At 38.2% G+C, this 21,604-nt stretch overlaps 1 protein-coding gene across 5 annotated transcripts in view; it reads left to right on the top strand.

The window, feature by feature from the left end:
- DMD (dystrophin) overlaps nucleotides 1–21,604 on the top strand; it is a 3,436,004-nt gene that overhangs the window by 1,541,302 nt on the left and 1,873,098 nt on the right. For all 5 annotated transcript variants that reach the window (XM_077482558.1, XM_077482560.1, XM_077482557.1 and 2 more), the window contains 2 exons: nucleotides 10,207–10,377; nucleotides 20,248–20,427. In XM_077482558.1, coding sequence (XP_077338684.1) covers nucleotides 10,207–10,377; nucleotides 20,248–20,427 — 351 coding nt within the window. The remainder of the gene's footprint in view (nucleotides 1–10,206; nucleotides 10,378–20,247; nucleotides 20,428–21,604) is intronic.

Below are 21,604 nucleotides of genomic sequence, written 5' to 3' on the forward strand. Positions count from 1 at the left end.
ATCAGCCCCCCATTCTGCAAACCCCCATAAAAAATAACTCTACCCACATCCAATTTTCCAATTTTAGCATACATAGAACCAAGTATAATGTCAACTTTTCATGCTTCTGAGACCCAAAAGAGTTAAAGTGATTGTGGAGGCTCGATTTTTTTATTTAAAATAAAAAACATGTCATACTTACCTCCACTGTGCAGCTCATTTTGCACAGAGTGGCCCTGATCAACCTGTTCTGGGGTCTCTCTTGCAGCTCCTCCCCCCATCAGATAACCACCTAAGAGAAGCGCTGTCCTGAGGGGGTCACCTTGCGGGTGCTCTTCCAAGTCCAGCATTTCGACATCCATAGACACAAATGCCAGACTTGGTCCCGCCCCTGGTGCACGCATCATTGGATTTAATTGACAGTAGCAGGAGCCAATGGCTGTGATGCTATCTATTGAATCAAGAGCCGGGGCTCCGTGGAGAGAGGGACAGTGTGTCTCTGCTGAGGGAAATACGGGGCTCAAGTAAGTACAAGGGGGGGGCTGGGGGGCTGGTCACTGCAAGAAGTTTTTTCACCTTAATGCATAGGATGCATTAAAGTGAAAAAAAATGAGGGTTTACAACTTCTTTAAGGCTAGTGCTTACATTGCACTTCATATTCAAATTTGGTAATTTACTGGTAAATCATTTTTGCATTTGTTTTCTTGTTGGAAAGTTGACAGTCCAATGTATTTAGTAAGAGGCATGGTGAGTTTTTTGAAGTTGTATTTTTTTGCCACATTTCTTAAAAAGACTGTGAAAGTAAAAAATAATTTTTTTCTCAAAGTTGTAATTTCAACAAGTTTTTTCTCATACACAGCATAAACAAACTTATGCCCAGTACACACTGTCGGAATCTCTGACGGAAAATGTGCGATCGGATCGTGTTGTTGGAAAATCTGATCATGTGTGGGCTCTATCGGACTTTTTCCGTAGGAATTTCCAACACACAAAGTTTGAGAGCTGGACAAAATCTGATCATTTAAATTCCGATCGTGTGTAGACAATTCCAAGGGACAAAGTGCCACGCAACTTTGTGCGACTGTGTGTATGCAAGACAAGTTTGGCGCAAAATCCGTCGGAATAAACTGACGCATTTTGTCATCGGAATGTCCAACCCCATGTACAGGGCATTAGAATTACTGCTACTCCCAAAAAGTATGGGAATACCACATGTGTTAGACTCTTTCAAAGCCTTACCGCCTAGTGGGGCCCAACATCCGAAGAGCACCAGCTGGCTTTCTAAGGGCATACCATACATCAAATTTTCTGCCTGCATATAGTATCACATTTTTAAAGGCCCTGGAGCACCAGGACTATGGAAACACCCACAAAATGACCACATATGGAAAGCAAGCACCCAGGGTATTTTCTAGGAGGCAAAATTAGTCTTTAGAAAATTGACACTTTTTTGCCAAAAGTTTTTTAAATATGCAGAAAGAAAATGAAAATTAAATTTTTTGGATGCAAAGTTGTCAATTAATAAGATATTTTTAATACACAGCATATGCATACATGAATTACACCTCAAAACATATTCTACTACTTCTCCCAAGTATGGGAATGCAACATACGTGAGACTTTTTCAATGTTTAGACTGATTATGTACCCAACATTGCATCTTGTGAATCACAACTACCAACACGTTTTAGAAAACAATGTACTGTAATGGTCACTCTGTATAAATCATCAGGGAATATAGCATAGCGTAGCTTCACCTACAGCATCCCATGCTCCTAAAAGCCAAGCAAGCCTAATCTATTGGTACGCGCAGTCCTAATAGTACAATTCTATATTCACTGGCCATGAAATACAGGAGGCTGAACAAAGGATAAACAAAAGAGTGCATGTGGTCCCAGGAGTGCAGTTATCCACAGAGGATAGGTGAGACTGGTGTCTTGCAGAAACATAGACAGGTGGGTCAGTACTGGTAGCAGGTAGAGATGTGATCAGCAAACAGACAAAGGATCGATCCAGGCAGAAGGCAGAAATATGGTAGTTAAACAGGTCGGGGTCAGTTCAGGAGGAGTTGTGGTCAAATGCAGGTAAAGGATAAGTCCAAGCGGCAGGCAAAAATATTGTCAATTAACAGGCCAGGGTCAGTTCAGGCATGGGCAGAGATGTGGTAAGTATATAGTGTGACATTCTGGAGGTACTGCTCAGATGTAGTAGCCTGCTTGTCTCTGGTAAGACCAGACACAGAGGTAGAGGCTTCTTCCCACCCAAAGCTCTTTGAAGACTCCAGAACATGTTCTGGGATTAACAAAACCCAGAGAACAACAAAAGCTTAATTTTCTCCACTCTGAAACACTGCTCTGCCCCCCCCCCCCCCCACTCTGCCTAAGAGAGAAACCTGTGCTGTCTTCAATTCCACTACTGCATTGGCGGGGCCTTACACTGTCATAGCAGGTGACAGATCAGTCCAGGCAACAGGAAAAAAACATGTTCAATAAACAGGCCAACGTCAATTCAGGTAGCAGGCAGAGATGTGGTCAGTATACAGTGTGACATTCTGGAGGTACTGCTCAGATGTAGTAGCCTGCTTGTCTCTGGTAAGACCAGACACAGAGGTAGAGGCTTCTTCCCACCCAAAGCTCTTTGAAGACTCCAGAACATGTTCTGGGATTAACAAAACCCAGAGAACAACAAAAGCTTAATTTTCTCCACTCTGAAACACTACTCTGCCCCCCCCCCCCACTCTGCCTAAGAGAGAAACCTGTGCTGTCTTCAATTCCACTACTGCATTGGCGGGGCCTTACACTGTCATAGCAGGTGACAGATCAGTCCAGGCAACAGGAAAAAACATGTTCAATAAACAGGCCAATGTCAATTCAGGTAGCAGGCAGAGATGTGATCAGTATGCAGGCAAAGATCAATCCAAGTGGCAAGCAGACTCATGGTCAATTAAAGGGCCAGGGTCAATTCAGGTAGCAGACAGAACCATAGTCATTACTCAGGCAAATGTTTTTTCCAGGCAGCAGGCAGAAACATGGTTGAAACAATATGGTTGGTCAATAGAACATCAGATACAGACAAAATGTAGGTAAACAAAGGAGAAACACTTTCAGTATACCTTGACTAATATTGTGGTGAGGTATGGTAGCAATGGAAGCAGTCTCCTATGCAGAGGACAAGTTGAGAACACTAGTAACATGTGTCATGGCTTACTCCATTTCTGGTACATACATGATATATATTTTTTTTTATGGGTTTTCAATTTTTTTCAGTAGGAGTGATAATATCTCGAAAACATCTCTCATGCAGCCTGTTGACTGCATCAGAATGAAGGTTTTCAGGTGCAGGAAAAACTAATTGGCAGTGTCTCAGCAAAGGAAAATCCAGAAGATGCTAATTAATTTAAAGATCCATGAAAGTTCTTCTTTAGGTGTGTGGTTCAAAAATAAATAAAAAATCTTTGCTCCTTAAACATACTGTCTGGATTTCATAAAGATTGGGGCAAGCGGATTGTGGAAAAGTGTCTCTTGTGCATTTTAAAAGTTGTGAAGATTGTGCCAAATTTGAACACCTGTCTAGAACTTGAATTTGGCTCATGCTGAGACACTTTTAGAATGCATGTGAGGCACTGTCACAAAACCTGTCTGTGCCAGTTTTTCTCTGTACACCTTAACAGAGTTGGAATTAATGCCAGAAAAGTAATAAAGCAGCTTTATTGAATTCCCCAAAATTCTGCAAAGGAAAACTACAACAGCCTTAGGCCAGGTTGACACCGCTGCGATGCGGGAACGCCACGAATCCGCGGCGTTTTCCCGCATCGCACACCTCCCGCCGGCAGTTCACACTGCCCTATGCGGACGGCTGGGAGTGTCAATGTTATGTTAATGACACCCCCAGATCCGTCCGCATATCGCAGTGCGATCTGCCGACTCGCACAGGAATCGGATCGCATAGTGTGAACCCCCATGCGATCCGATTCTGTTGCGGACCAAAAAAAGGGTCCCGTGCGAGTTTGCTGCGGGAGCGCTGCGAATTCAGCCATACTATCTGTATGGCTGAACTCGCATCGCTACGGAGATCGGATGTGATTTGCGGTGCGAATCACATCCGGATCTCCCCCCGCAGCAGTGTGAACCCAGCCTTATACTCATCTTGCCTGATCTTCGTTGTTGTTCCTTTCTCTGTAGCAGCAGGCCCTAAAATCAGCTTAATTTACAACCTGGGGAGTGATGACATCACTCCCTCTGTAATGTAGTAGTGCCTGTGGATAGCAATTGGCTGCTTGGCGTGGACACTGTCACGGGGAAAAGGGTCATATACTACGGACTGCAGAGGAAGGAGCAAGGTAAAGTGAGTATGACAGGATCAGGGGGTGTACTATGCAGAGACATTATTGTTTGCCATTATTGTTTGCCATATTGTGTGGGCAAGTTGGGCACATAATGGAATTCCTCTAATAAATGAATTTAAAGTGATACTAAATGCTCTTTTTTTTTGTTAAAAATAACATACATGTAATACTTACTGTTTTTGGGACCCTCTTCGTTGCTCTTGGCCCCTCCCTCCTGTTGAGTTCCCCCACAGCAAGCAGCTTGCTATGGGGGCAAACAAGCCAAGCCACAGCTCCCTGTGTCCATTCAGATATGAAGCAGTGGCCCGGCCCTTCCCCTCTATTTTCTCATTAGCTCACTGCCTTTGGTTGAAAGTTGCGGGAGCAGTTTGCTGCTATCTCAGTCAATCAGGAGGGAAAGTCCCAGGCAGCCGAGTCTCTTGTGCGACATTCCTGGATAGAGATGGGGCTCAGATAAGTATTAGGGGGGCTGAGGGGGGCTGCTGCACACAGAAGGCTATTTATCTTCATGCATAGAATACAATTTTAAGTTATTCCTGTTATTGTCCTAAAGAATACAAACACAGTAAATGCATTTTTTTTTCTGAGGTCATAATATATCCTAGCACCCACAGATAAAAATGTAAACATGTTATACTTATCAAGTATAACAATAGCCTGGCAGAGGTAATACAGATTGTTAAAATTCAGGAATACTTGTCTGATTAAAATGTTGCTTCAGGCTTGCCAGCAGGGTGTTTGTCCATTACCACTTCTACCTACACTATCTTCAGTCTACTGCACATTAGATTCAGAAATGTCACAGCATACATTATTTTAATCTGTTTCATTGCCATCTGCAGGACTCCCTGTGAATTCAGTATTAGTGTTAAGTCATTTTTATCTGAAACCAACAAAAGGTCTTTTTCATGCTATGTGCCCTGATACAGGGTTACTGTGCTATAAATTCAAACACCTTCCAGGTTGAAGACTATAGGTTAATTTAAAAAGGATGACTAGGGAGTAGTTCTTAATTAAGCTGCCAAATTGCTTCAAACTTTTTTTTATTTAAAGCCATTTGAAATAAGACATCTTTTTAATATTGGCACATAATGAGCAAGAACAGAAGTTGCTGAGGTGATGCTTGTAGTATGAACTAAGGAGTAAAGATTGCAGAGGAACCAGAACCCTTTACATATCTCTGCCTAAAGCAAAAAGTTTCCCCAAGTGGGAATGAACGCCTACAGTCTTTCATAGAATTTAAGGAACAGGGAAAGAATTTAACTGATTAGGGTACCGCGTATGAATCATGCTCTTTTGCTGTAATCATCAGAATGAATACTGTTTTCTCCCATTTTATCTCAAAGAAAGAAATGTCAGGGCACATTATTATTATTATTTTTATTATATCCCTGCAGGGAAACATTGGAAAACATGGAAACTAGCAATATCCACAGGCCTCTCTGGAGATTGTATAAGGACAGACACTTACAGGATAAGGAAGCCTCTTTCGCTGATATACATTAGTTTAGTCATTAAAGCAAAGAGGATAATGCATTTACACAGCACATACATGATTGTTATTCCACAGATTTATCATGGAGAAAAGCCACCTGTTTAACAGTAATGACTTATTAGCTATTGATTGTTTCCCTCTGTTACAAAAATCATATTATATTCATGTTGCTGTGTCATAGGCTGCCCTATTCTGTCCCACTGACCCCCTTTCATGTTTCATTTTTTTACTTGTGCACAAAACTACATATTTAGTTTATATTTACAATAAACATTCTAGCCATAGACATGGGATCTCAGCTGAGTTGGATGAAAAGCTCATAGTTGGTGGCAGTAGCAGCCATTAAGGCCAATTAGTCTTGGGGAGTACTGTAATTGGTCAGTTTAGAAAATGATCACAGAAATGTCTCCAAATATGATTCAGCAGAATCTGACTGTACTTCCCTTGTTCCTGCTATGTAGAAAAAAATAGACATATTCAGGAAACCTAAGATTATTAAAATGTTATCTTATGTTATTAAATCTTATGATTTTTGCATCCTAAATTTATTGGATCGCGCCTGTTTATCTCTTGTTCTCTGCGGTCTATGAATTGAATGCATGTTCATTTTTTTTTTTTAATGCACTTGTGATTTCTATGAATACTCCTTTAAAGTGCATTTTATTTCAAATAAGAAGCAAAGGAAAGAACTTCATGCACATAACATGGCTGTTAAAAAATTTTTGTGCTGTAGATGGCAGCATTTCAACTCTACTTAAAGTTCATGTACAATATATAGACTTTGGTTTGCAGGGTAAGGCTTCAGAAAGTTTGGAGACAAAGGGCAAAAAAGTATAGCGTTTACCTGAAGCAAAATGTACAAAAAAGACTACTGCCTGGTTGTTTAAGTAAATAAATAATAAACTAGGGCAACATTTGAATTAAAAATGTCTGCTTTAAGATTGGCATTCATGAAGCTACTATCCCTTGAGAAATGTGAGAAAACAGCATTTTTATAAACACAATGCAATAGAAAAACATACAATAACAATTTTTTTCAATTAGCACATCTTATTTTAAAACTGCAAGGAGAATACACCTATATACAGTTTGTATTAGGCTTTAATTAGTATACACCATGGCTATTTGTCCTTTAATCTAGTTATTGAACTCAGTAGTGTATTAACTAATAACTAATAGCACAGCATACAGGCATACCCCACATTTAAGTACACAATGGGGTTTATTTACTAAAGCTGGAAAGTGTAAAATCAGGCTAACTTCTGCATAGAAACCAATAAGCTTCCAGGTTTTATTAACAAAGCTTAATTGAACAAGCTGGGGTTAGAAGCTTGTTGGTTTCTATGCAGAAGGGAGCCTGATTTTTCACTTTCCAGCTTTAGTAAATAAACCCCATTGTGTACTTAAAAGTGAGGTATGCCTGTATTGAGAAGAATTTTAGCTTCTACAAATAAAATTATAATATTAGTTGCATGACACTGTTTTGGTACCTAAACCAAACCTATATTTTCCTTATACATTGTATGTTCCTCTTATCACTGGCCATTTGACAATTTGACCATTTTAGTTGCCTGGCTGTCTCTGTCCTGAGTACTTTGTAAAGCAAACATGAACTCTTTAGTTAAAGTGATTGTACAGTCAGTCGTTTTTTTTTTAATCTTTATTTATTCTATGCATTGAGATAAAAAGCCTTCTGTGTGCAGAAGCCCGCCTCAGCCCCCATAATACTTACCTGAGCCCCTTCTAGATCCAGTGATTCTGCACAAGAAACTTGGCTGGCCGGGACTCCCCTCCTCATTGGCTGAGACAGAAGCGTGGTGCCATTGGCTCCCTTTGCTGTCAATCAAAGTCAATCAACCAATGAGGAGTGAAGAGGGTTGGGGCTGGACTGCGGCTCCATGACTGAATGGACACAGGGAGCTGTGGCTTGGCTCAGGTGACCCCATAGCAAGCTGCTCAACAGGAGGGAGAGGCCATTAGCACCGAATAGGGATCAGAAAAGAGGAAGATCTGGGCTACTCAGAGCAGGTAAATATAACATGTTTGTTACTTTTACCTAAAAATAAGGACACTTTATAACCACTTTAAGTCATAAGTCTTGGTCTGCATATTTGTCCTGCGACAGAGAGTATTTAAGCCATTTGATTATCCTAACAACCATCCATTTACCATTTCAAAATGAGGTCAGCAGTGGCAGCCTCAAAATTACATTAAGAACATTGAGAGTGTTATGTTATGGAGGTGACAAAAAGGTGGGTGTTCAGTCATCCAAATCAGAAGCTAGCAGTCTACAATGACAATGCTATATCCCTATAAATATGGTACAATAAGTGAGTGTTGCCACCCTAGCATAAAAAAAATATGTTAGTGGCAGGATCACACATACATAGATAAATACATAGATAAAAAAAGTATTAATAAATAAAATGAGTGCAGCTACTACATCTATTGACTCGTAAGATGAATCCTTATATTGCATTTTTCTTCTTGGGTTTAGATACTCTTTAAATGCAATTGTCGATTAGGAATGTGTGACTGCACCCTCTGTAATGTTATGATATTAATGTTGTAGCTTTGTAATCAAAAACTGCAGAACAATTTCATTGGATGTGCATTATTTTAAGTTATTATTTAGGGATCTATCCTGCTAACTTTGGTGTTATTTGTTTCTGGCTTTTAACCATTGCTCATGATGTTTGAGACTATGATTTAAAGAAAAACAATAAGTTATTTGTTGTTTATCCCTTTCATGGCTAAGCCTATTTCTGTCATTTGGTTTTTACAAGTTAAATCCGTATTTTTTGCTAGAAAATTACTTAGAACCCCGAAACATTATATATTTTTTTAGCAGAGAATCTAGAGAATAAAATGGGGATTGTTGCAATATTTTATGTCACGCGGTATTTGTGCAGCAGTGTTTTAAATGCAACTTTTTAAGAAAAAAATAAATTTTCATGAATTTAAAAAAAATTAAACAGTAACGTTAGCCCAATTTTTTGGTATAATGTGAAAGATGATGTTATGCCAACTAAATAGATACCAAACGTGTCACGCTTTATAATTTCACACACTCGTGGAATGGTGACAAACTACGGTACCTAAAAATCTTCATAGACGACGCTTGAATTTTTTTTTTATGGTTACCAGGTTAGAGTTACAGAGGAGATCTAGTAATAGAATTATTGCTCTCACTCTGCCATTTATGGCTTTGTTCCAGTCTTTGACTAGACGCCGGAAGTGCCGGATCACGGATTGGGTCTCCCGGTGGGAGGGGAGGCCTGGTCAGAGCGGTGAGAGGGGAAATCCCCCTCCCGCTTCTCTGGGATAACAATTGATTGGCTTTTAGCTGCATCGGTTGTTATCCTTGGAGGGATGATCGCCCGCTCTAAATAAATGGTACCGGGATGCTCGGCGCAAAGGGGTTAAATTGACTTGGTACTATAGTGACACTGGTATATTTAAATATCCTGAGATTTTTTTTTAATTCTTAGCCCTTTACAGTTAATATTAACACCTGTGAGAGTGTTGGCTTCCTGCCTTGGTCACTGGTCAGAAACTGAGGGAACAAGTAAGAAAATGTGCTTGTGCCATCATTTAAAATGATTGTCAGTGCCCATAAACTAATTTATTCTTGTCTACTGCTTATTGAAGCTTATTTATACTGAGCTATACTTTGAAATAATTGTTTCACATTTAAATGTATGATATAATAAATCATTAAAGCCTGTGGATTTTGCATACTTTGAAAGGATGTTGTTTTATAAAAAGATTTAGACTTTTCACTTTGCAAAGTGAGTAGTCACTAAGCTTGTTAAATCATTTAAAGTGAGCTGTGCTCTTCTCATTCATGTGCTAGCAAAAATCCTGGTTTTTGTTTTACCTTCCTTCCACATTATTGGGTAATCGACTTGAACACATCTTGCGCTCATGTACTCATTCACTTTGAGAAAATTGAACATAAACTTTTCAAAGTGAATATTCACCGCTTTGCTAAGTGAACATCACCCACTCATTCAGAGTCGTTTTTCTTTTTTGTTTTAGTCATTAATATTTTTGTGAAAATTAATTTATATTAAAGCAAAGTGATTCTGTTTTAGTAAATACAAATCTACATTCAATTATGTATTTTAATATTTGCCTGAGGTTAGACCTTCCAATAAGGGAGTTTCATGCTTATTCATCAAAGTACAATGCATTTTACAAAATATAGCAAAAAAACAAATCTTTCTATGGTGTAACTAAGTAAAATTATAATTCAGTTGGTTGCTTTAATTTGCACACAGTCATTGCTTTGTGCACTGCCATTTTATATAAGCTTGTTTGATGTGCTGATCCAGAAATTGTCTCAGCCGTTGAATATTTTTCTGTGAATTTTTCTTTTAATCAGGTGACTGAGGGGAAGCAGGTCTTGGAAAAATGCCTAAAATTATCGAGAAAGCTCAGGAAAGAAACAAGCAGCTTGACTGAATGGCTAGCAATGATAGACACAGAGGTAACACGGAGATCCTCTGAGGAGGGCATGCCAACTAACTTAGAGGAAGAGATTGCCTGGAGCAAGGTGAGCAATCCACAAATCTCCATTCACTTACATCTTTATAGAGATTTCTGACTTCCAGGTAAAGAACAGAATAAAATCCCATGTACTCAACATGAAAGAAAATCAGCTTTATCAAAGTGTTTGAACTGTTCCTTTTGCCTACATCAACCAGTAAAATGCATCCTTTCACTCTACAAATGCTGTATAAGAGAATGAAAAGGAGAATAGGATCACTTGCATTGGCTATGGACAACAAGAACAGATTTACTTCAGACACTTTGATTACTAAAGGCCGCCTTCTAATATATTTATTTTCTCTCACAGGCCATTTCACTTCATGTTTTCTTACTCATAAAATGCACAAATTAAAAAAAGAATGAATTAACTGAATATGAAATCCTTTATTAAAAACTGTAAATGGCAACTGTTTGTAGCAATGTCTTTTAAATGAAACAGAGAAGATAGCAATCTTGAATAGCTTTCTATATTGCAACTGTAATGCAGCCAGAGTGCAAAATTGGGGACCCTTTTTAAAAAATCTTTTAACCACTTAAGGACAGGAAGATTTTCACCCTTAATGACCAGGCCATATTTTGTGATAGGACACTGCGTCACTTTAACTGACAATTGTGCAGTCGTGCAACGCTGTACCCAAACAAAATTGACGTCCTTTTTTTCCCATAAATAGTGCTTTTTTTGGTGGTATTTGATCACCTCTGTGGTATTTATTTTTTTGCGCTATAAAAAAAGAGCGACACTTTTGAAAAAAAAAGCAATATTTTTTATGGTGCTGGCTAAGGGTTAACATCAGGGGTGATCAAGGGGTTAAATGTGTTCCCTGCAGGTGTGTTATAACTGTATTGGGGGATGGGCTGCCTAGGGAAACACACAGATCCATCTTCCTGCATAGCAGAAAGACATGATCTTTGTGATCTCCCCTGTCAGAACAGAGTTTTACCTTGTTTACATAGGCAGATCCCTGTTCTTTCACTGTGGGGATCATTGACATTGAGTTCACCCCATCCTCTGATTGGCTCCCCCACTGGCCAGTAGTCATGTGCCCACAAACTACAGATCCCGAGCTAATGTACAAAGACAGTGATTTGCAGGAAGGAGCCAACCATTTATTGAAGCACTGGGCAGGGGGTATGTGAGGAGAGCTGGTTATTTGTGTTGAGCAGAGGTCCAGCTCTCTAATATAATTCTAGCACAAGGTATTTTGAAGCTGCAGTGGGATATTCTCTATATTATACATTCCCTCAAATATTTAAACTAAATGTTCCCTTTTTCAGTATATACATTGTTGTAGACCCAGTAATGTCATTGGGTCTGTGTGCTGTTGTTTGCTTGTTTGTTCTCTCAGGAGTATGCAAGCTCTTGGGATGGCTTATGTCAATGTTAAGCCAGCTTCATGGGTGAGCTTGTGTGTGACTGCGTAGGCTCGAGAAATATGTCTTTCTAGTAATTCCCCGTACACATGTGCGGAACTTCCATCGGACAAATCTGGTTTATGGTTTCCGATCTGAACTTTTTCCATAGGAAAAATAAAGAACCTGCTCTCAACCTTTTGTTGGTGGAAATTCCACCAGCAAAAGTCAGATGGGGCATACACAATTTCCGGAATTTCCGACCAAAAGCTCACATCAGACTTTTGCTGGCGGAATTTCCGTTTGTGTGTATGGGGCATTAGACTGCATGTAGACCCCCAGGTTACTGCCCACACATGACACTGAGACTAAATGATTGACAGTCCTGAAAGGTGCAGGCCAAGGACAGTGAGGGATTTTTGGGATGTGAGAGCTAGATGATGCATGTAATCCAGCTGAGAAATGTGGTAGCCTCAGTATACCTTGCTTCAGTTTCTAATGCACATTGTATGGAAGTAAAGTGTCCACGGAAATTAGACTACTTGCATTCAGCAAAGGAGAAGAACCTGTGCAAGTGTGCAAGAAAGTAGGTAATATTACATACAAATAAAAAAATAAAAATGTACAAAATGCACATCCCCAATGGCATGTTATATCAGTCCCACAAAAGATGGTTACAGGAATAAACACTTTCCAATGAATAGTTCATTGATCAAAGCAATAGTGTAGCAGTACCAAATGTAATAAATGTAAATATAAAAGTAAGAGACACAAAACATGGTGCATCCTAGTGTAGTAAGTATAATTATTTTGAGAATAAAGTTATTAGTTGCACTAGATCTTGCATAATAATCAGACTTATATTGGTTAACAAGGGCAACAACACTTCAGGCACACTTCAGGTATTTAAAATTGCATTCAGGTATACAGTAAAAAAATGGGAGCTGTAGATGCATTAAAGTAAAATAATTGTTTAATGGTTAAAAACAATGGTTTCATTGTCATCTTACAGACATAGAAAGCACGTGTGCATGACATGGCCTTTGGGTTTTGTTCTTGAGCCTGCTGTGGTCATATTCTTCCCAAAGGTTGATCCCAAAACAACCTAGCAACTGGATCTGAAAACAGAATCTATAACTGCAAGGATGCCACTGCCCAACATTTTCAGCTAGGTCATCATTACTCACTTCCCCCATGCTTGAAAATAATTGGATAAATGGATAAGTAGCCACAGGCAGCTCAGGAACAACATCCAGAGGCCATGTACAGATGCTTTCTACATCTGTAAGATATGAATGGAATAGTTGCATTTATTTATTAAATAATTATTTTACATTTATTGTACAATTCGCTGCCCCTTATTTTTTCAGAGTAGTTTGGATAATAGAATATGATTTTGACCATCTAAAGTGGCATTGACCCTGGTAACCATAATAAGCCTGATAGTTATGGAATTTTGTCAGTGCAAGCAACTATTAGGTTACTATTATATTATTATAGTACTATGTAATATATATTAGTATATGTTGGATACCCGAAAAGACACAATTGAAATACAAAGTAAGACTCCTCTCACACTGGTGCAACTTCAAATGCGATTTGAGTTGCACAGAAATGCATGACAATGGAAATCACATTGTTTTCATCAATGCAAGTTTCCTGTACTATTGATTTCAGTGCAATTTTTGCCCCATAGAAAATGCAAACCACTTCAAGGTAGCATCCAAATTGCATCACATAGTTGCACCAAAAGTCTGATCTAAATTGGATTGCAGCAGTGTGAATTTAGCATAATAACACATTTAGCTGTCAACATGTGTTGTAATTGTAGTATAATTGTAAAGCTTGCAACATGCCTACTTGTTGATCCCCAGGCAGAATCTGTGTATATATCACTAATCAGAGTTGGCCAAATTATACCTAGAAAATCTTCAATACAAAGAGAAACAGTAAAATTTATATCATAAGAACAAATAAAGAATTAAACGTTGCAATAATAATGATGATGATTAAAATATCCAGCAAAATGTCCCTGTTAATAGAATATCTATGCCAGGGGTCTTCAAACTACGGTCCTCCAGTTGTTCAGGAACTACAAATCCCATCATGCCTAGTCATGTCTGTGAATGTCAGAGTTTTACAATACCTTATGGGATCTGTTGTTCTGCAACAGCTGGAGGGCCGTAGTTTGAGTATCCCTGATCTATGCTGTGATATTGTATGACAAATTTTACATGGGTTTTCTTATTACAAAAGAGATTGCAGGGACACGTAATCAGATATTCTGTATGTGTGCTCTGATATGTAAGGTGAGGTTTGATAGTATAAGTATTCAATTCATCAGGCTTAGTAAAGGTGTTGCCCTTCATTATTATTACTATTATTATTATTCAGGATTTATATAGCGCAAACAGTTTGCACAGCACTTTACAACAACAAGGAAGACAGTACAATTACAATACAATTCAATACAGGAGGGATCAGAGGGCCCTGTTCGTTAAAGCTTACAATCTAGAAGATAAAATGGGCCTTTTCTCATAGCTCACAAATAATGTGGGAAACTTCAAATGTAGGTTTAGCAGCATGTACAATCTTGTCTCAAATTGTTTTTACATGTTTCATATGTTTTCTTGCCAGTCATTGTTTGAGGTTGATGGCTGTGTGGCAGGGAGACATTGAAACCCTGCTGACCTTTCATAAGCACATCAGTAGGGCTCATCCACAAGTTCATTTCAACATTATGACATTATGTATGACAGGGATTGCATCTCTTTTTTGTACTCTAAGGTTAAAGATTTACATATGAAACCATCTGGATTCATTTTAAAACAACAGACCAATACAAAAGTATTACTCAAAATAACCCTGCATGACCACTAGTATGTACTACTTTGATTCTCATGTTCCTTTTCATGACGCTATCTTACTGTATTGTGAGAAGCGCTTTACAATACATGTGTTTCCCGACTTTATACTATATATTCTTTGGACGGGGTTTTTTTTTTTTTTTTTTTTTTTTAGACATAGCACTATATTATCTTATTGATATCTCGCTTAGCTATAGAGGCTACTGTTATACCTATGCAAGAGGACTTACCCACACTTAATGATTCAAAACGCCATAGCAGATTCCGAGTGTTCTAGCAACTTACAGGCATATCTACAGATGTCTTTAAGGAAGCTGATAGGTGACAGGCTACTATCAATTACAAAGGAGGAGAGGCGAGGAAACCCACACACTGATGTTTAGGCTACGTTATATATTATCCTAGTAGGAGACAATTTGAACTGTCTGTATACTACGGGGCCGTACGGACCCTGTTCCTTCTGTTCTTTAAATATGTTCATTGATTTACTAGCTTTCATATGTTTGTACATTGCAATAATTACCTACCCAACAGCGGCTGCGTCCGCTGACATACTATGGTATTTTTTTTTTTTTAACTGATCATCTGCTGTTAATTGATCAGTTGTTTAACATGCTTGTACTGACTTATATTCTTCAATAAATATTGTTTTAAAAAAAAAAAAAAAAAAAAAAAAAAAAAAGAAACCATCTGATTGCAGCCAAATACTGGCTTTTAAAAGTTTTCACCCATCCTCTGTTTTTGGATTGATTGTGAAGAATCATTAGATAGGATTATGAATGCCCCAGACAGCCATGAGAAGTTGAGACAGGAGATCAAAAATACATTTTAGAGGTTATCCAGAACCATTTCTAAAAGGGGTTCAATCAAATCTTGATTTTGAGGATGAACCACAAATTATGGTGAAGAAAACAAGAATTATGTTTGTGTACTCTTTGCTTTTCTGCAATGATATTTTAATGTATTAAAAGAGAAGTTAAGGTTTTTTTTTCCTATTCATACTTACCTAGGTAGATGCAGCATCGGTCCCTGCTGCAATGAGAATCGAATTATCGAACACCGCCAATGTCTCAGGTTCCCTCACTTCCCAGAGCAGAGAGCTGCTGACTGTCAATCAGCAGCTCTCCTGCTCTGCTCTGTCTTGCTCACTGGAGCACTGAGCTGTGGAGGGGCACGGATCGGCCATCTCTGTCTGTCAGCAGTTTGCTGAGAGCCTGAGAGGGGCATCAGTCCAGGCACCTGGCAGATTCAGACTTTATAGTGGGGATGACGCGATGCCTGGACTGATTCCAGTGACATCAGCAGAGAGCAAACTTCAGTTCGCTCTGCTGAAAACAGGTCATAGGATTGCAAAACGAATTGCACTCCTGTGACCCATAGGAGAAGCCCAACCAAACAAGCTCAGGCAGGGCTTTTTCTTTAAGTTCCATTAGCACATTCAGAATACTCTGATACAGGTGAGTTTCAGAGTATAATATATAAGCACACAGACAGAATCTGTTAGAACAGGATTTTCCACTTCTTATTAAGTGATTAAACAGTACTGACTGGCATATTCAAGGCTTTGGATATCTTTTTATATCCTTTTCCAGCTTTGTAAAGTTTCATTATCTTGTTACGCCGGTCTTTTGACTGTTCTTTTCTACCTCATCATGGCTCAGTGTCTAGCCTGCTTAGTGCATTCATGTGAGAGCTAACAAACTCATTGACGATTTATACACAGATGCAAATTGTGATTTAAACAGACACAAATGTGGGAAATTAACCTTTAATTGCCATTTTAACCTGTGCATGCCACCTTCTGTGTCTGTACCAAGGCCAAACACTCCAGAGTATGTAATCTTTTTATCAGGGCCATTTAGATGATTTCTGTTATCATTATTATTTAAAAAGGATCCAAAAAATTATGTGATAATAAATGACTTCATGTGATTGCTATCCTTAAATAAAAGTCAGTTTTGTGGCATGATCAGTCATATTTTCAATATTAATGCCAACATTTCAAAATTTCTGCCAGGGCATTCAAACTTTTAAGCATGAATGTATCTCTTTGTGTGCCCTCTGAATATCATAATCAGATAATAGACTGAAAAATAAGATGTTAAAAAGAAAAAAAAATCACTTTTTTATTTGGTATAAAATGTAACATGAGAGCACAGCTGATAAAAAAAAACAAGTCACAGATGCCGCCTCTCCCATGTCCCTTTCTTCAAACAACCATAGATACAAACTGCTCCTGCAATTACAAGTGAATAACACACTCCCACTTTACAAACTATATAGTAGCAAAAATTATAAAATGTAGTACAGGTGAAGTACATAAAGTTAAGATTCTTGTGACAAAATTGCAATATTAATAATATGTTACTGCTGCAAGAAAAGAATACTGTATATGAGAAGAAAATGTGACTCAAAAACGCAGCTGATTTTAATTACTAGTTCTTGACTTTTAAATCAACCCTGGTAGGTGACACCCTATGCTGTTCAATATTTTTTCTCATTTTCACTTTTTTCTGTATCCTGCAGAGAAGTCTATAAAAAACATCAGTCTGTCTAAATCTTTGATTAATACCAGAATCTTCTCTATTAGTGTTTAGAACAAATGTCACATTTCAAGGAACAAATTGCATATCCTTTCAGCCTTAATATATTACAACCAATGTGCCAATCATTTTCCAAACAAAACAAATGCGGCATTTACTAATTCATTGAAATGTCCCCAATTTAATTGCCTTGAAATGGCAGTACTGCTTACTTTACTTCGCAGCAGCATGCAATGCAAAGGGAGTTTGGTTTAATTTTATGTTACCAAAAAACTGTCAAATTTTACATTAGTTTTTTACTGTTTTTCAATTTAGCAAGATCAAGAAAGATTGTTTGCATGCAGTTATCTATCATAGCCAGATATATGCATTGCTGATTGGTTGGCATTGGTTGCTGCACTTTACCATAACTCTTTTGATCTTTACCTTACTAAAGCATAACTCTGAGAAACTATAAATAACCAAACAGTTTTGAAAATGTATTTATATAATATATATATATATATATATATATATATATATATATATATATATATATATATATATATATATATATATATAATATATATATATATATATATATATATATATATATATATATATATATATGTATATATATATATATATATATATATATATATATGTATGTATGTATGTATGTATGTATGTATGTATGTATATATATATATATATATATATATATATATATATATATATATACAGGTAGAACTTTTTCTTGCATGTAATTGGATGATTAAAATCGGTACAGCGCACGGAAGCTGCGCTGTGATCTTATTAGTTCTCTTTTAAATTGCACAGTGTACTTAAAGCCTAACTCCAGGTTTGAGTTAACTTTAAAAAAAAAAATTTGGGTTTCAGAGGAAGCGTTACATTAAAATGATTGTAAGGCTTTGTGATACTTGCCTCCTCTGTGCAGTTAGTTTTTCACAGAGTGGCCCCAATCCTCGACTTCTGGGGTCCCCCGGCGGTGATGGTAGCTCCTTCCTTCATGTTATAACCCATAGGGGAAGCAATATCCTGGGGGGGTTACCTTGCGGGCATGCTCCCGAGTCCAGCATTTGTATCCATAGAGACAGAATGCTGGGGGCCAGTCATTGACAGTTTTTTCACCTCAATGCATAGGATGCATTAAGGTGAAAAAAAGATAAGGGTTTACAACCCCTTTAGTTCATAAAAGTAAAAGGCTTCCTGTGGATGTAGAAATAGGAGTGCTCATATCACTGCCAGGATACAATGCTGTAAACTGTGGGTAGCTGACGCTACATACAGTGCTCCCAGCAAGAGCATGTACTAGTGAAGGAAATAGATTGTTTGAAGCAGCTTGTTCTGCATAAACTATTTAAAGTTAAATCAAACCTGGAGTTCAACTCTAATCTATTTTCAACATGTGTTGAGCTCTGTGTTGATTAAGAATTGTTCCCATTTCACCAAAAATTACAGGAACAATCTTTTGTACTTGCATCCAAAATGAACTCAAGATAGACAAGACCAGACTAGCAGTTGTAGTATATTAGGTTATATCAAAACAGAAGGCATATATAATCATGTATGGTTAGCCCAGAAAGCACAGGCAATAGTATACTTTTACTTATACCCATAGCTTAAAAAAATATATTCTAACAATGTAAGGATAAAATTATGGACAGTTATGCTGTCTATGCATGGCCTGATATGTGGTAATGTTAGGAAGATGCACATACATTAACTTGACAAGAACTAATAGCTGGTAAGATAATGGAGTACTTTATTTGTTTAGTGAATTTGACTTTTGGGCATATGAGTACTCTAACTACTACCCTTTCATATTAAATTGATACATGTCAAATAAAATCTTTGGCTTCTAGTTTGAAATAAGTTTAATGCATCATATTTTCTAGCAGCAGCAGAAAAGTTAATAACAATGATTTTTTCATCATCTTATCAACTGATAGATTTAAAAAATGTTTGATATTTTGATATTTCTTTAAAAAAATGTATTAAAATATACCAGGCTTGACATTGGTACCTTGCTGCTTCAATATGTTATCTATTGATTTGTCTTTGTTTATGGATATGTATATGTGAAAACCTGTGTATCTTTAAAATGTTCATCTTTTCCCAATCTTGGTCCTCTAAAATAAGTTGGATGGCAGAGTCACACTGCATGCTGTGGAGTTCAGCTATAATCTCTGTTGGTGGGATAGACCTTAAAGGGGTTGTAAAGTTTCTTTTTAAAATAACAAACATGTCATACTTACCTCCTTTGCGTAAGGGTTTTGCACAGAGGGGCCCCCCGATCCTCCTCTTCTCGAGTGCCCTGATGGAGAAGTGCTTTCCCTGGGAGTACTCGTTCAGGCACGCTCCCGTGTCCTGCTGCTGTGTCCATTGACACAGACAGCAGGACCCGGACCCACCCCTGGCTCCCACGTCATTGGATTTGATTGACAGCAGTGGGAGCCAATGGCTCCTGTTGCTATCAATCTATCCATTGAGGACCCAAGACACCAGCTGGAGCTGGTGTGCTTGTCCTTATCACTGGAAAGACCAGGTTAAGGTAAGTAAAAGTGGGGCTCTGGGGGGGGGGGGGGCAGCTGCAGCACAGGAGGATTTTCACCTTAATGCATAGAATGCATTAAGGTGAAAAACATGGAGGGTTTACAACCCCTTTAACTATTGTCCTTTTCCTTTCTCCACATCCATGAAGAAACCCTACTCACTCTGAACTGGGTTTGTTGCCAACTCCTTTGGAGTTGGTTTTGTCGCATTCTCTTTTACAAACACTTATTCTTTACATTGGCTGCCTTTGTGATTCAATTGCCTGTACTGTATCTGTCCTTTTGGTGTTCACATCTGGCCTGCTTGCAACTCTGTGTATCTATCTATTTATCTATCTATTACACACTAATGTTCTAATAAGGCAGGATGTTGAAGTGTATAAAATGGTTAATGTTATATATTTTTAGGAAAGCAAGTACAATACTATAACAGTCATAGTATGCTGTTCACAGTACGTAAAAAAAAAAAAATAACAAACTGATCAAATAAAACAAAAATCTTTTAGTGATATTAAGTGCTGGAATAAAATGTACCCTGATCTAAATAATTTCTCTACAGACAATACAAAAAGAGATTGAAAAGCGACAACAGCAATTAAAGAACATTCAAGATTTGGGGGATTCACTCAAAACAGTAATTGGTGAACATGGCAACCTGGTTGATGATAAACTTAGTCTACTGAATAGCAATTGGCTGGCAGTAACATCAAGAGCTGAAGAGTGGTTCCGCCTTTTGTTGGTGAGTACAAGTCTACTTTTATATTATAACAAATCAATAATAGTAGTCCATATAAAGGTGAATATAAGTAGTATCTGGGGCCAAAAATGTAACTACAGATATAAACATTAAAATCACATAACTACATTACTGATAGGTGAGGCGGGACACAGCAGTGAGAGAGGATGTGCGATGTGAGAGGACGTGATTGGATATAGCTCCTCTGCTAACTCTTCCGTTTATCCTTTGACCGGAAAATTGATGGTATGATGAGCCATGCTAAAGCCGCCTATACTCCGACTTTGATCATTGACTTGTCTCCCCTCTCTATCAGCTGATGGGTTACTGCTCTGCCCACAGTGGTGCAATGTGCTTCTCAGCTTACCTCTGACCTGTGCCTGGCTTTCCGTCTTGGTGCAACGCTCAGAGTAGATCCCTGGCACTTGGTGGGATCAGCAGCCTGTCCACCGTCTATCCGTCACTCCAGCTTTTCCATTGCTCCATGGCTTCACAGCTACCATGGGCTCTTTGGCACTCAAACTTTCAAAGAGAGAATGTCAACAGCTGAGGAGAGAATAAGCACAGTTGAAGATTCCTTACATACAGTTTTGAACACCAATAAAAAGCATATGGAACAATTATCTATCGATTTGAAGACATGGAGAATCGTCTCCATCGGAATAATATTAGCATAACAATGGAAACACACCAGTTGAATTTATAGAGAAATGTCTCATATCCACAATGGGCTCAGAACATTTTTCCTCTTTTTTTTTCAGTAGAAAGGGCACATAGAGTCCCTGCTAGAGTATCATTCATGGGAAAGGTACCTAGGGATGCTATCCTGCAGAGAGATAGACAACTTTCAGATATATGGAAGGACGGTTCAAACATAGTTTTTTTCCTGATTTTTCAGCAGTAGTGCAGCGTCAAAGGGTGAAATTTACAGAAGTGAAGCGACGATTGAGGCAGTTGGAACTGCCCTATTCTATACTCTTTCCAGCTAAACTCAAAGTAATGGCACAGGGCACTAAACATCTTTTTGCATCCCTGGAATCAGCGGCTCAGTGGTTGGACAACTATAAACAGTCAAACGAACTCCCCAAAAAGGAAAACCCCCATCTTTTTCTTTTTTTTCTCTTTTTTTTGGTGGTGGAGAATGAATAGACATTTTGGGAAGAATAAGAGTAAAGGGAAA

This window comes from Lithobates pipiens, unplaced genomic scaffold (genome assembly GCF_037356315.1).
Source record: "Lithobates pipiens isolate NorthernLeopardFrog02 unplaced genomic scaffold, aLitPip1_a1.2 Scaffold_16, whole genome shotgun sequence".
NCBI lineage: Eukaryota > Metazoa > Chordata > Amphibia > Anura > Ranidae > Lithobates > Lithobates pipiens.